The 12,728-nt window shown below is 42.1% G+C and overlaps 1 protein-coding gene across 1 annotated transcript in view; it reads left to right on the top strand.

Moving 5' to 3' along the window:
* Positions 1-12,728, top strand: part of Actr10 (actin related protein 10) — a 30,978-nt gene that overhangs the window by 11,413 nt on the left and 6,837 nt on the right. Inside the window, exons 6-10 of the mRNA XM_036206495.1 lie at positions 648-715; positions 5,643-5,722; positions 10,363-10,398; positions 12,367-12,446; positions 12,528-12,601. Of these exons, the coding sequence (XP_036062388.1) occupies positions 648-715; positions 5,643-5,722; positions 10,363-10,398; positions 12,367-12,446; positions 12,528-12,601 (338 nt within the window). The remainder of the gene's footprint in view (positions 1-647; positions 716-5,642; positions 5,723-10,362; positions 10,399-12,366; positions 12,447-12,527; positions 12,602-12,728) is intronic.

A 12,728-nucleotide genomic window follows, 5' to 3' on the forward strand; every position in this document is an offset into this window, starting at 1 on the left:
GGCTAGGCTATACACCTATGTTTGTGTCCAGAACTGACACTCTGACCAGTATTCTTTTTCCCTTTCTAAGTATTGTACTTCCCGAGTGCTAACCAAAGCAGTGTATTCAGTGAGGCAACAGATGCCTAGTATGGTCTTGTGCGCTCTCCTTTTAGCTCAGCCAGTAGAAGTGTGGGCCAGGGTGGGCCATATGTGGAATTTAAAAATATCTAAGGAATTTAGCCCAGTATATTAAATCATATTACTTCTCTGTGTAATCAATATAAAAATTAATATATAATCCAAATATTTTTTTTTCCTTTATTAAACTTTTGTAAATTTGTCTTGTAACTTGGACTCTCAAAGATGTCAAAGTTCTGAGCAGCTGAATTTTAAGCACTCAATAGGCCTATATTTCTAGTGGCTTCCTTGTTGGATGCCTCTGCCCTAATTAGTGAATTGTGATATGTGCTTGTGTGTGCACACTGAAGTCTGTTTTCTTTGGTGAACACTATGTAAAAGACTTGCTCCTAACTTTTCTGTAACTTTGAAAATAAGAAGTAATAACTTACCACCAAGGTTTGTTAGAACAGTATGGTAGGAGGTGGTGTAAATACCAAGGAAACATTGTGTCTCCTAAGATGGTGATGGCCTTGACTGTGCGCTAGATCTATGAAGGCATCCCAGTCCTGAACTGCTGGGGAGCACTCCCCTTAGGAGGAAGAGCTCTTCACAAGTAAGTTTCTTGGATGCTTTCTCACCAGTGCCCCAAAAGCCAGTGTTTAGAATCTGATTTTTAATGTATTCTGTTCTCTTTTAGATTTGAATGCATCATCAGTAATTATAACATTTCACCCTTCCCTTTTCTCCCTCCAACCCCTCCCATCTACTTTCCCCTCCTTCAGATTCATGGCCTATTTTTTCACTATTGTTATTACGCACGCGTGTGTGTGTGTGTGTGTGTGTGTGTGTGTGTGTGTACACATATATATTCCTAAATATAACCTGTTGAGTCCTTATACTGTTACCTGTATATATGTTTTTAGGGCTGACCATTTGGCACTGGACAACAACTGGTATGCTCTTCTCTGGGGAAGACCACCTCTCCAGCTCCCAGCTTTCCTCAGTTGCCTGTAGTTCTTTGTGTAGGGTTGCGACCTTGTCCACTTTGGCATGCCCAGTGATACTCTTTATTCAGCTCACATTTGGGCAGTCCTTTTGTTCAGACTAGGGGTGTGGCTTCTGATACTACTGAGACACAATCTCCCAGCAACTCCCTGATCCTCTTTGTCTTTACAATCTCCCTGTCCCTCTTCTGCACTGTTCCCTGAGCCTCAGGCACAAGAGTGTTTTGTAGGTGTGTCCACTGGGACTAGACGCCACAACTCTATATTCTGATTGGTTGTAGTTTTCTGTAGTGGTCTCTGTCTCTTGCAAAGAGAAGTTTCCTTGATGAGGGGTGAGGACTACAATTCTATCTGAAGATTTGGAGTAAGGAGCCTCCTATGAGAGAGAATGTTACATTGTTTTTCTGGTTCTGGGTTACCTCACTCAATATGATCTTTTCTAGTTCCATCCATTTACCTGCAAAGTTTATGTTTTCATTTTTCATTACAGCTGAATTCAGTGTGGAGTTAGAGTTTTCCTGCCTGGCCCACAGTCAGGTCAAATCTCTCTCACCCACCAGGCCCATAGACGCTCAGACCCAACCAAGTAAACACACAGAAACTTACATTGTTTACAAACTGTATGGCCAGGGCAGGCTTCTTGTTATTTACTTCTGTCTTAAATTAACCCATTTCTGTTAATCTATACTTTGCCATGTGGCTCGTGGCTTACCATTACCTTACATCTTGTCATGGCGGTGGCTGACAGCGGCTCTCTCCAGCCTTCCCTTTCTCCAGTTCTCCTCCTCCTTGTCCCGCCTACCCTATCCTTCCTGCCTGGCTACTGGCCAATCAGCACTTTATTTATTTTAACCAATCAGAGCAACACATTTAACATATAGACCATCCCACAGCATCAGTGTATTTTCTTTTTCTTTACGTTTACACTTTATCTAGTATACATTACCACATTTTCATTATCCATTTGTTGGTTAAAGTATATTTCCCTTTTTTCCATTCTCTCCATTCCCACCCCCACCCTGAGACAGGGTTTCTCTGTGTAACAGTCCTGTCTGTCCTGGAACTCACTCAGTAGATCAGGCTGGCCTCAAACTCACAGAGATCCACCTGCTTCTGCCTCCTAAGTGTGCCACCACGCCTGGTTTATTTCCATTTCCTGGCTGTTGTGAATAGAGCCACAGTGAACATGGCTGAGCAAGTATCTGCGGGCCAGGAAGTGGTATAGCTGGGTCATATGGTAGATTTATTTTTAGCTTTTTGAGAGTTCTGCACACTGATTCTCCACTTTGCAGTCTCAGCAACAGTGAAAGAGGGCTCCCTTCTCTGCATCCCTACCCACATTCCATGGTAGTTCTTTGATTGACGTTTGCCCTTGTGTCTGGAGTCACACAATCTCAGAGTTGTTTGGTTTGCATTTCCTGATTGCTAGGGGTGAGGAACTGTTTTTGAGATACTTCTCAGTGATTATTTTCCTTCTTTTGAGAACTCACTGGTCAGGTCCCAGGCCCATTATTTGAATGAGCCATTCAAATGCCTCAATAGTTTTTTGTGTGTTCTGGATGTTGCTCCCCTGTAAGATGTATGTATAGGTGGCAAAGATTCTCTGTGCTACCTCTTCACCTGGTTGACTTTTTGGCTATGCAGAAGATTTCTTTTTAAATACAGTCCTACTTATCATCTGTTGGCCTTGATTCTTAGGCAAACAGAGCCCTATTCAGGACACCTCTCCTACACCTCTATCCTCTAGGGCACTGCCTGCATTTTCTTACAGCAGTTAGGGTTTGAGGTTTCACAGTTAGGTCTTTGATCCATCTGGAGGCAGTTTGTTTTTTGCCAGGTGATAGCAGTGACTCTAATTTCATTCTTCTGCATGTGGACATCCAGTTTTCCCAGCACCGTTTGTTGAAGATGCTTTTCCCCTCCAGTGTATGTTCTTGGCATCTTTGTTAAGTGTGAAGTGGCTGAAGTTATGTGTGCTCATGTTGGACTTCAGTTTAGCTCCATTGGTCTAGATGTCTGTTTTTGTGTCAATGCCCTGTTGTTTTTAATACAGTGGCTCTGTGATCTGTCTTAAGATATGGAATTGTAGCCTGGCGTGGTGGTACAGGCCTTTAATCCCAGCGCTTGGAAGACAGAGGCAGGTGGATCTCTGAGTTCGAGGCCAGCCTGGTCTACAGAGTGAGTTCCAGGACAGCTAGAGCTACATAGTGAGACCCTGTTTCAAAAACCACACACATACGCAAAAGATCTGGAATTGTATCCCTACCCTCCAGCATTGTTCTTTTTGCTCAGGATTGTTTTAGCTATCCTCGCTCTACTGTGGTTCCATATGAATTTTAGGATAGTTTTTTTCCTATGTCTGTGAAGAGTGAGGTAGAGATTTCTATTGGGATTGCATTGAATCAGTAAAAACTCTTGTCAGGACAGTCACTCTCACACGGTGTGGACACTGCCAGTCCACGAGCATGGATTTTTGTTCCCATTTTCTAGTGTATTTTCTTGTCTCTCTCTTCAGAAGTTTAAAGTTTTTGTTCTAGAGGTCCTTCACTTTGGTTGGGTTTATTCCTTGATATTTTATTTTCTTTGAGGCTGTTATGAATGGGAGTGTGTCTGTGATCTCCTGTCTGTATGTTTGTTGTATAGAAAAATAAGTTACGCTTACCATTTCTAGAAGTTTTCTGGTAGCATTTTTGGGATCTCTAATGTGTAGTATCATATCATCTGCAGATAGGAATAGTTTGGCTTCTTCCTTATTTGTATCCCTTTCATTTCTCTTGCTTTCTTACTCCAACTAGTACTTCAGGACCAGTGTTGAAAAGGAGTCGAGACAGTGGACAGCACTGTCTCCTTCCTGACTTCAACTGGGTTGCTCCAAGCTTTGCTTTATTTAGGATGATGTTGGTTGTAGGTTTCTCGTATATGCCTCTGTTATGTTAAGGTATGTCTCCTCTATCCCTACATTCTCTAGGACTTTTATCATGGAGGTATGCTGGGTTTTGTCACAGGCTTTTTCTGCACCTGTTGATATGATCATGTGATCTTTGTCTTTAAGTCCATTTATGTGGTTTATTACATTTATTAACTAGCATGTGTTGAACCACCCCACATTTCAGGTATAAGCCAACTTGGTCATGATGTATAATCTTTTCAGTGTATGTCAGTATTCTGTTTGCAAATATTTTTTTGAGTATTTTTTAGTCTACGTTCATTAGGGATATTGGCCTGTAGGTTTCTTTTTGTTGTTGTTACTGGTTTTATGTCTTTTTATATCTTTCTGGTTTGGGTGTTAGAATGATGCCAGCTTCATAGTCCCTCCCCCCTCCCTCTCTTCCTCCCTCCCTCCCCCTCCTTCCCTCTTCCCTCTCTCCCTCTTCCCTCCCTTCCTCCCTCCCTCTCTCCTTCCCTCTCTTAGTTTTAGGAAGGACTCACTGTAGACTGTCTGACTGTCTTGTAGAATTCTTCTGGGAATCCATCTGGTCCTGGACATGGTGCCCACATTTCCTGTGCATTCTTTTCCTCTATGTGTGTGTTCTCTTTTTCTTTTAATTTTCCATGTTCCTTGCTTCTCAGGTGAAGATCTTCAGACTTACCTTCAAGTCCAGATATTCTGTCTTCTGCTCGATTCATTCCACTTGTAAGGCCTTCCTTTGAGTTTTGTAGTTGGGCTGTTTTCCAATTCTGTCTTCATTTCAGCTTGAGTCCTCTTCAGTGTTTCTGTCTCCTGACAGGACAGAATTCTGTTCTCAATCTGGGATGGTCTTCCCCATTTCCCTCAGCCTTATTTATGCCTGTTTTTCTTGGGCATCACTCAGGTGTTTATTCTCCCAATTTCATTGGGCTGCTTCTTTGTGTCTTCTTTAAACTCCTTGAATTCTTTGATGAAGTTTGTAATTGATCTTTTGAGTTCTGGGTCCGGAGTTCATCTAGGTAATTGTCAGTGGCAAGCATTCTACAAAGCTGGTGGGTTTGAAGTGGGTTACTAGCCTGATCTTTCACATTGTTGGTATACTTTGAATGGAGTCTGGGAATGTGGATTCCCAGCACCAGTTCAGGCTGAGCCCTCAAGAAAGACTTGGGAAGTCTGGTTGTGGAGTGGGATGGTGGAGGCAGCAAGGAAGAGGCCAGGCTAGACCCTGGAGGAGGACGTGGGAAGTCTGGGTATGGAGTGGGGTGATTGAATGTATTCCTCTCTTAGAAAAAGCCATTTTTATGGGTCTGGAGATGTAGCTTCATTGGCAGAGTGCTTGCCTAGCATGCACAAAGCCCTGGGTTCAATTCCCAGTACCACATGACACCAGGCATGGTGATGAACACCTGTAATCTCAGCACCAGCACCTCAGAGGCAGAGGCAAGAGAACCAGAAGTTCAAGGTCACCCTCAGCAGCATGGGAAGTTCAAGATCAGCCTGGGCTACAAGAGACTGCCTCAAAACAAACACTTTTATATGAGACATAATGATTTATTAGGTGAAGTTATTAAATAAGAAAAGATTATCAGTTGTGGTGTTTTAATTTCAATAACTTTTTCAAATTTCAGGGAGTTGGAAACTCAGCTGTTGGAACAATGTACTGTTGACACTGGTGCTGCTAAAGGACAGAGCCTTCCCTCGGTGATGGGTAATGCGCCTTTAGTACACCTTTAACCTGTGTTCTCATCTCTGCCCATCTCCCCGAGTCGCTCCAGACCGGCTCCCATTACAAGTCATCGTTGTTGTTAATCCCACTGTGTAGCTGTCTGTTCTAGAACTCCTGGTATCATCTTTACCCCCTGAGCTCTCCTCCCTTTATTTCTGGGTGTTTTTCCTTGCTTTCTTCTCCTCTTACTTTCTCTACTAGTGGTTCCATGGGAGATTTGGTTTTTGTGTGGTTTGTTTTCTACTGACTTTTAAGTGGACGTCATTTCTTCCTCTGACTGCAGTCACCTCTGCATGCCGTTGAGTCTCAGATGGAGCCTGGGTCTCATCTTTCTGAACTTGACACTCATGTATGTTTCCAAAGGATTGTTAGTTATAAACTATGCACATCTTAAAGCCTCAAAACCAGTACTCCCAGAAGTGAACACAGCTTCTCTTCTCTTATAATTTTTCAATCATTATTAGATAGGTAATAACATCTTAGGGAAGAGAAGAGAGAAAATGATATAATTATATTTTAATTTTTAAAAAATGCAATAACATCTTCAAGAACAGCCAAGGGTACACAGAGGAACCCTTACTCAGACACAATCAAAAAAGGTAATAACATCATCTGTTTCTCCTTTTAGATAACAGGGAGTTAGCAGATCTTTCCAGTTCTTCCTCAGAAAGTCTTCCTAATCTCACCTGCTGTTGTCTGTCCGCCTTCCTCGCTCTGCTCTTGGGGGGCAGAGCCACTGTCACTCAGCCTCCGCTGTCTCTCGCTGGTTTTCTTGTGGGCCTGTGCTTTACAGATTTGGTGTATTTCCTCCCGTTGAGGGAGAACTCTTCCCTGAACCGGTAAGAAGGTTTTGGGTCCTATAGATTAACCCCCTTTCCATATCTGCCTCACATTTTCCATAATCTCATTCTAGTCTCCCTCTTAGCCTTAGCTCCACCTCTTTACTCCTCATTGCAGCTAGAAATGTCCGATCCCCCGGAGGACTTATTTGCACAACCCTGTCTTTATCTTAGTTTTTGACCTAAGAGCTGTCCCCCAGCCCCTACACACACTATTTAGGATTTTATTCCCAGTATATGACCTAGCTGGAGTGTCGACTCCTGTAGGTTTTTCTTGTTTCCCCTAAGCAGAGTAGGTTGTTCCTCCCGTAAACCTCATAGGACATGTTCCTATTTGCTTAACTGTTTCCAACATAGACTTTGAGAGCATCTAGTACCAAAAGTATGTTGGAAAGAAAAATATGCGTTTTTAGGGGCAGTTAGCCTTGCTTTTCATCTTTTCTTACAATTCTTTCTTGATAGTTAAAATGATAGTAATTTTCATTTGATTATAGAACTCTAATTACTTTTTCTTTAGCAAATAAATTTTGTTACTATCTTAGTATATAATTGATGACAGTTACATTATGAAAAATCTCCAAAGATAGTAAGTTATTATTGCAGAATGTTTTTTAAAGCTATTACTTTAAACCGACCGTAAGCCATGCATGGTAGCATCCACTTGCGTTAGAGCTAGCCCAGGCAACATGTGGAGGCCCTAACTGGGCTGTGGGTGGAGGCTCTAACTACAATGTTAGGAACTCAACACTCTGGGATCACTCCCCCTAGTGAACCTTCTTTGACTTATTCTAACCTTTCCTGACCGTACCCTCAGAATCCTAACCATTATTACACTTCTGACGTTGAGAAGTCAGAACTACCGTTGTTTCCTGAATCACCCTCAGGACGACCAGCGAAGTAAACGAATTTAAAGTGTTCTCCCTGAAGTCCATAGCAAAACTTAGATGAAATCTTTATTTATTTATTTATTTGCCAGAGCTGAGGACCGAACCCAGGGCCTTGTACTTGCTAGGCAAGCGCTCTCTCTACCACTGAGTTAAATCCCCATCCTAGATGAAATCTTTGTATGCTGGAAAGCCTCAAATGGATTTTGAATTAGCCTCTTTCATTTCATTTAGAAACTACTTTTTAAAAAAGAATGAATAATCCCAACATTCTGGAACCCCAGATAGATTATGAGTTCAGGCCTAGCCTGGGTCACATAGCAAGCAAGACCTGTCTCCAGAAATGAGAATCTAAGTAGCCTGATTTGGAAAGTGTATAATATAAATTATATATCAAACATGATGCTTTTTGTTCCACTAAAATGACTGAAATTAAGTGGAATTTTACGAAGCCAGTGAATGGCTGTCATGTCCATTCTTTTTTTTTTTTTTTTTGGTTTTTCGAGACAGGGTTTCTCTGTGTAGTTTTGGTGTCTGTCCTGGAACTCACTCTGTAGACCAGGCTGGCCTGGAACTCACAGAGATCCACCTGCTTCTGCCTCCCGAATGCTGGGATTAAGGGTGCCACCACCTCGTGTACCACCACCACCCGGCTTGGGTTGTTGATCGTTCAGTACAGTTTCATCTCTCTCACTTGTTTGTAGCCAGGATAAATCTTGGAATCTCTTAACCATCCTGAGAAGTAAATTTGAACAGGTTTTTGGCCTGTCCTTTTCTTTGAGGTGAGGCCTCATGTAGTCCAAGTTCTAAACACACAATATGGCTGAAGTTGTTCTTGACTCCCCTCCTCCAGCCACTAATGCCTGAGTGCTGGGGTACAGATGTGCCGCCACACCTGGATAAATTTAAAGTCTAAGAATAGGACTTGTCAACTGTTTTGTTCACACAACAGAAGCACTTTGAACCATGTACCTTAATATATGTTTATAAACGTGTGTACTATAATTGCCATGTTATGAACCATAAAGTAAGAAATTGAAAAGAACAAAAGTAATAGAAGTAATTCTAAACCGAACGCTGCTTTTTGGTGGGTTGGTGTGGGGTGCAGGGAGTTCAACCCAAAGCTTTGTCTGTGCTAAGCATGGGCTCTGTCACCAAGTTATACTTTGGCCTCCTTAGCCATACTTGAAGTTTTAGTTGTGGGCTGTAGCCTTTAGCAGCTGAGCCCTCTCACACCAGCCCACGTGTTTTACCCTTTTCAAGCACAATGTGATTAAATATGCCACTTTTCAAATTACAGGTTGATACTTTGAGGTTGTGGTTTTAGAGTAAGTTGATTATACATAGTTTACTTCCAGAGAAGATGTAAAGATGCAGGTGGGAATTTTAGTGCTGCTTGCCCATTGATCATGACCCATTTCTTTACCAAAAGCTTCTTTGTTTCTATATACCAATCAAAATGGTTTTTTGAAAATTGGTTTAGATGCTATTTTTTATATGTTGTTTTGAGATAGGGTCTTGACTAGCCTGGAACTCAACATGTAGACCAGGCTGCCCTCCCACTTAAAATTGATCTAACTGCCCATGTCTCCTAAGTGCTAGGATTAAAGGTGTGGCTAGTTTAGAAGACTTTATATTAAGGTTAGAAAGTTGAGGTTGGGGAATTTAGCTCAGTGGTAGAGCGCTTGCCTAGCAAGTGCAAGGCCCTGGGTTCAATCCTCAGCTCAAAAAAAAAAAAACAAAAAACCATATTCCGCCAGGCAGTGGTGGCGCATGCCTGTAATCCCTGCACTCGGGAGGCAGAGGCAGGTGGATCTCTGTGAGTTCAGGCCAGCCTGGGCTATAGAGTGAGTCCAGGACAGACTCCAAAGCTACAGAGAGAAACCCTGTCTCGAAAAACCAAAAAAAAAGAAAAGAAAGTTGTGTTTCTGTTTCTACCCCAGAAAATTGACAAATAATCGGTAGCATATCCAAAAGGTCACTTTTTACTCGTGTGTGTGTGTGTGTGTGTGTGTGTGTGTGTGTGTGTGTGTGTGTTTTACTTGCTTGTTTTTGAGACTAAGTCTTGTTATATAGTCTTAATATGTAGCTCAGGCTGGCTTTGAACTTGGGACAGTCCTCCTGCCTTAGCTGTCCAAGCCACCTTGCCTAGCCTTTTACTGTTCCTTTTAAATGCCATCTTTAGATAGGGTTGGGAACTAGCAGAGGGGACAACAAAGGTGCTGAGGAGCAGTGTGATTAAACTGTTACATTCATGTAACATACATAGAGATGGAGTTCATTATGATCCCATTGCTTTGTACAGCTCGTGTGTGCTGAGAAAAATGAAATGTACCCTTGACTTTGAAGTGAAAGAGTAAAAGATTGTACGCACTTCTTTTTAAAAGTATCTGCTGGGGTCAGTTAACAGCAAGATGGCTCAGGATAAAAGCACTTGCTGCCCTGGATTTACTTTTGAGAACCCACATGGTAAAGGGAAAAAATGGCTCTTACAAGTTGTCCTCTGACTGCCTCGTGTGTGCCATGGCACATGCCGTCTTCCCCGAATGTGTGCTGGTTTCTGATATTACTGGCGGCTGTTGTCATATGAAAGATGCAAAACCAGAACTTATGACCCATCCTGTGCGTGCACTGTGCTGCTGAGCCCGTGCTGGCCTCCGTTGTAACCGTCAAGCTCACGCCTCCTGGGGTCAGGCCCTCTGCTCGCTCTTCACTTGGATTAATGAGATTTCTTCCCTAAAAGCTAAGTTGCTTTTTGTTAGGCCTTTAAAATGATTGTAGTACTTAAATATTTTTTAATTGTGCTTAAATGAAAAAAATGGGGAAATGGATAGAATTTAATAGGATTTTTAAAAATTATTATTAAAGTTCCTTAATTCTTAATAAAATTCCTTTTCAGGTTCAGTTCCAGAAGGTATCTTAGAGGATATTAAAGGTAAGCCAAGTTTTCTCTGTCACTGTGTGGATCCTTGGGACGAGCTCAGGTTGTAGGATTGACAGCAGGTGCCCTAACTTCTGAGCCATCCATCTCTCTGGCCCTAAAGTTCTCTTTGTCCTTTTCATTCTTTAGTGCTTTAGTGCTAGTCTGAAGAGCATGAGTTTCTAAAAGTACAGATAAAAAATATATACAAAACGGAACCAGGTGTGATGGCATGTGCCTATAATCTCAGCGCTTGGGGCAAATACATGCATACATACATACACACACACTTCATTCATATATATTACATAAACACACACATACATATGTACATACATACAAACATATATAGCAAGTTCCAGGCCAGCTAGAGCCATCCAATGTCTGGGAAGAAAACAAAGCAAACAAAGCATCCAGGTTGCTGAATACTATGTTCAACAACAGAAATTTTTTTTAAAGATTATTTATTTTATTTGTATGAATGTTTTACCTACATGTATGCATGTGTACCACATGAGTGCTTGGTGCCTGTGGAGGTCAGAAGGCATCAGACTCCCTGAAAGTGGAGTTAGGATAGTAGTGAACCACCCTATAAGTGCTCGGAACTGATCCTGGTCTTCAAAGAACAGTGTTATTAACTGTTAGTCATCTCTCCAGCCCCCAGCAGAATTTGTCCTCAACTGAATAATAAACACATTACATAGTTGTAAGTGTGTCTGTAATTTACAAATAATCTGGCTAAAGTCATTAGAGTTCTTGCATTCAGCACCACTTTTCCTCAGATTTTAAATTTTTACTTGCTCCTTTGTCTAAAGGCTTTATTAAGGGTATTTGCAGAAAAAAAGTCTTAAATGTTAAATGCAAAAATTAAAAGGCTAGCCAGGTGGTGGTGGTGCACGCCTTTAATCCAGCACTTGGGAAGCAGAGCCAGGCGGATCTCTGTGAGTTCGAGGCCAGCCTGGGCTACAGAGCGAGATCCAGGACAGGCTCCAAAGCTACACAGAGAAACCCTGTCTTGAAGGAAAAAAAAAACAAACATTAAAAGGCTAGAGTAGCGGGCAGGAGGTATTGCTGGGTGTCCAAGCAGGAAGCGACCACTGCAGAAACTCAAGCTAAGGACCAAGTGGAGTTTGTGTCTTCACTAAGATCTTTAGTTAAGGGAACAAAAGAAGAGAAAAGTGATCACAGAAAACCTGAAAACACTTGCAATTTAATTGGAAGAGCTGTCTTCATGGTGCTGCAGTTTATTTGTATTGTCACACGTCTACAAAGGCCATCCAATGGCAGAGTAGTTTCTGCAAGGGTATTTTTAGGATGTGGTTTTGTAGGCAACACTCCCTTGGAGAAAACCCTGCACCCTGTTCTTGACGCGCCTTTCTTCCTGGGCTCCTCTCTAACCTCTCTGCCTCCCCATCCTCTCCCTTTGTCTCCCTGGTCCCTCTCTAACCTCTCTGCCTCCCCATCCTCTCCCTTTATTCCCCTGGGCTCCTCTCTAACCTCTCTGCCTCCCCATCCTCTCCCTTTATTCCCCTGGGCTCCTCTCTAACCTCTCTGCCTCCCCATCCTCTCCCTTTGTCTCCCTGGTCCCTCTCTAACCTCTCTGCCTCCCCATCCTCTCCCTTTGTCTCCCTGGCCCCTCTTGTTCTTCTCTCAAGCTTCACAGCTGCTCTTCCAGAGGTCCTGAATTCTGTTCCCAGCAACCACATTGTGGCTCACAACCATCTACAATAGGGTCCAGTGCCCTCTTCTGACACGTAGGCATACATACCGACAGAGCACTCATATACATAAAATACATAAATAAATCTTAAAAAAAACAAACCTCAACTGTGCTTCATAAAAAAGCAGTGAAATAAATTATGACTTTACAGAAGACGAATATTGAAATTGTATGTTCACGTGAACAGAATGATTCTAAGGTATAAGCTCCCCATTCCTTTAACAACAAGCAGTAACAAAGGCTCCGTTTCCTCCTTTCTTAAGTGCGTACGTGCTTTGTATGTGATCTGAAGCGTGGACTACAAATCCAAGCAGCAAAATTTAATATTGATGGCAACAATGAGGTAGGCTTGGACGTTATATCTGTTTTGAAAGATACTTAATGTGTTTGCTTATGATTATACTTTCTTTTTCTGATGTTTCAGCGTCCCTCCCCACCCCCAAATGTTGACTATCCATTGGATGGAGAGAAGATTTTACATGTGCTTGGATCAATCAGGTTAGACAATAATTATTACAAGCAAAACAATGTGTTAAATTTTGGCTCTGAAAAATATTTATATAAGCCTTTAGGTGAGTGTTTCCAGGTTCACAGTAAAATGTTTCTCATGATGCTTCATTTTTTG

The sequence above is a fragment of the Onychomys torridus genome, chromosome 14, assembly GCF_903995425.1.
Source record: "Onychomys torridus chromosome 14, mOncTor1.1, whole genome shotgun sequence".
NCBI lineage: Eukaryota > Metazoa > Chordata > Mammalia > Rodentia > Cricetidae > Onychomys > Onychomys torridus.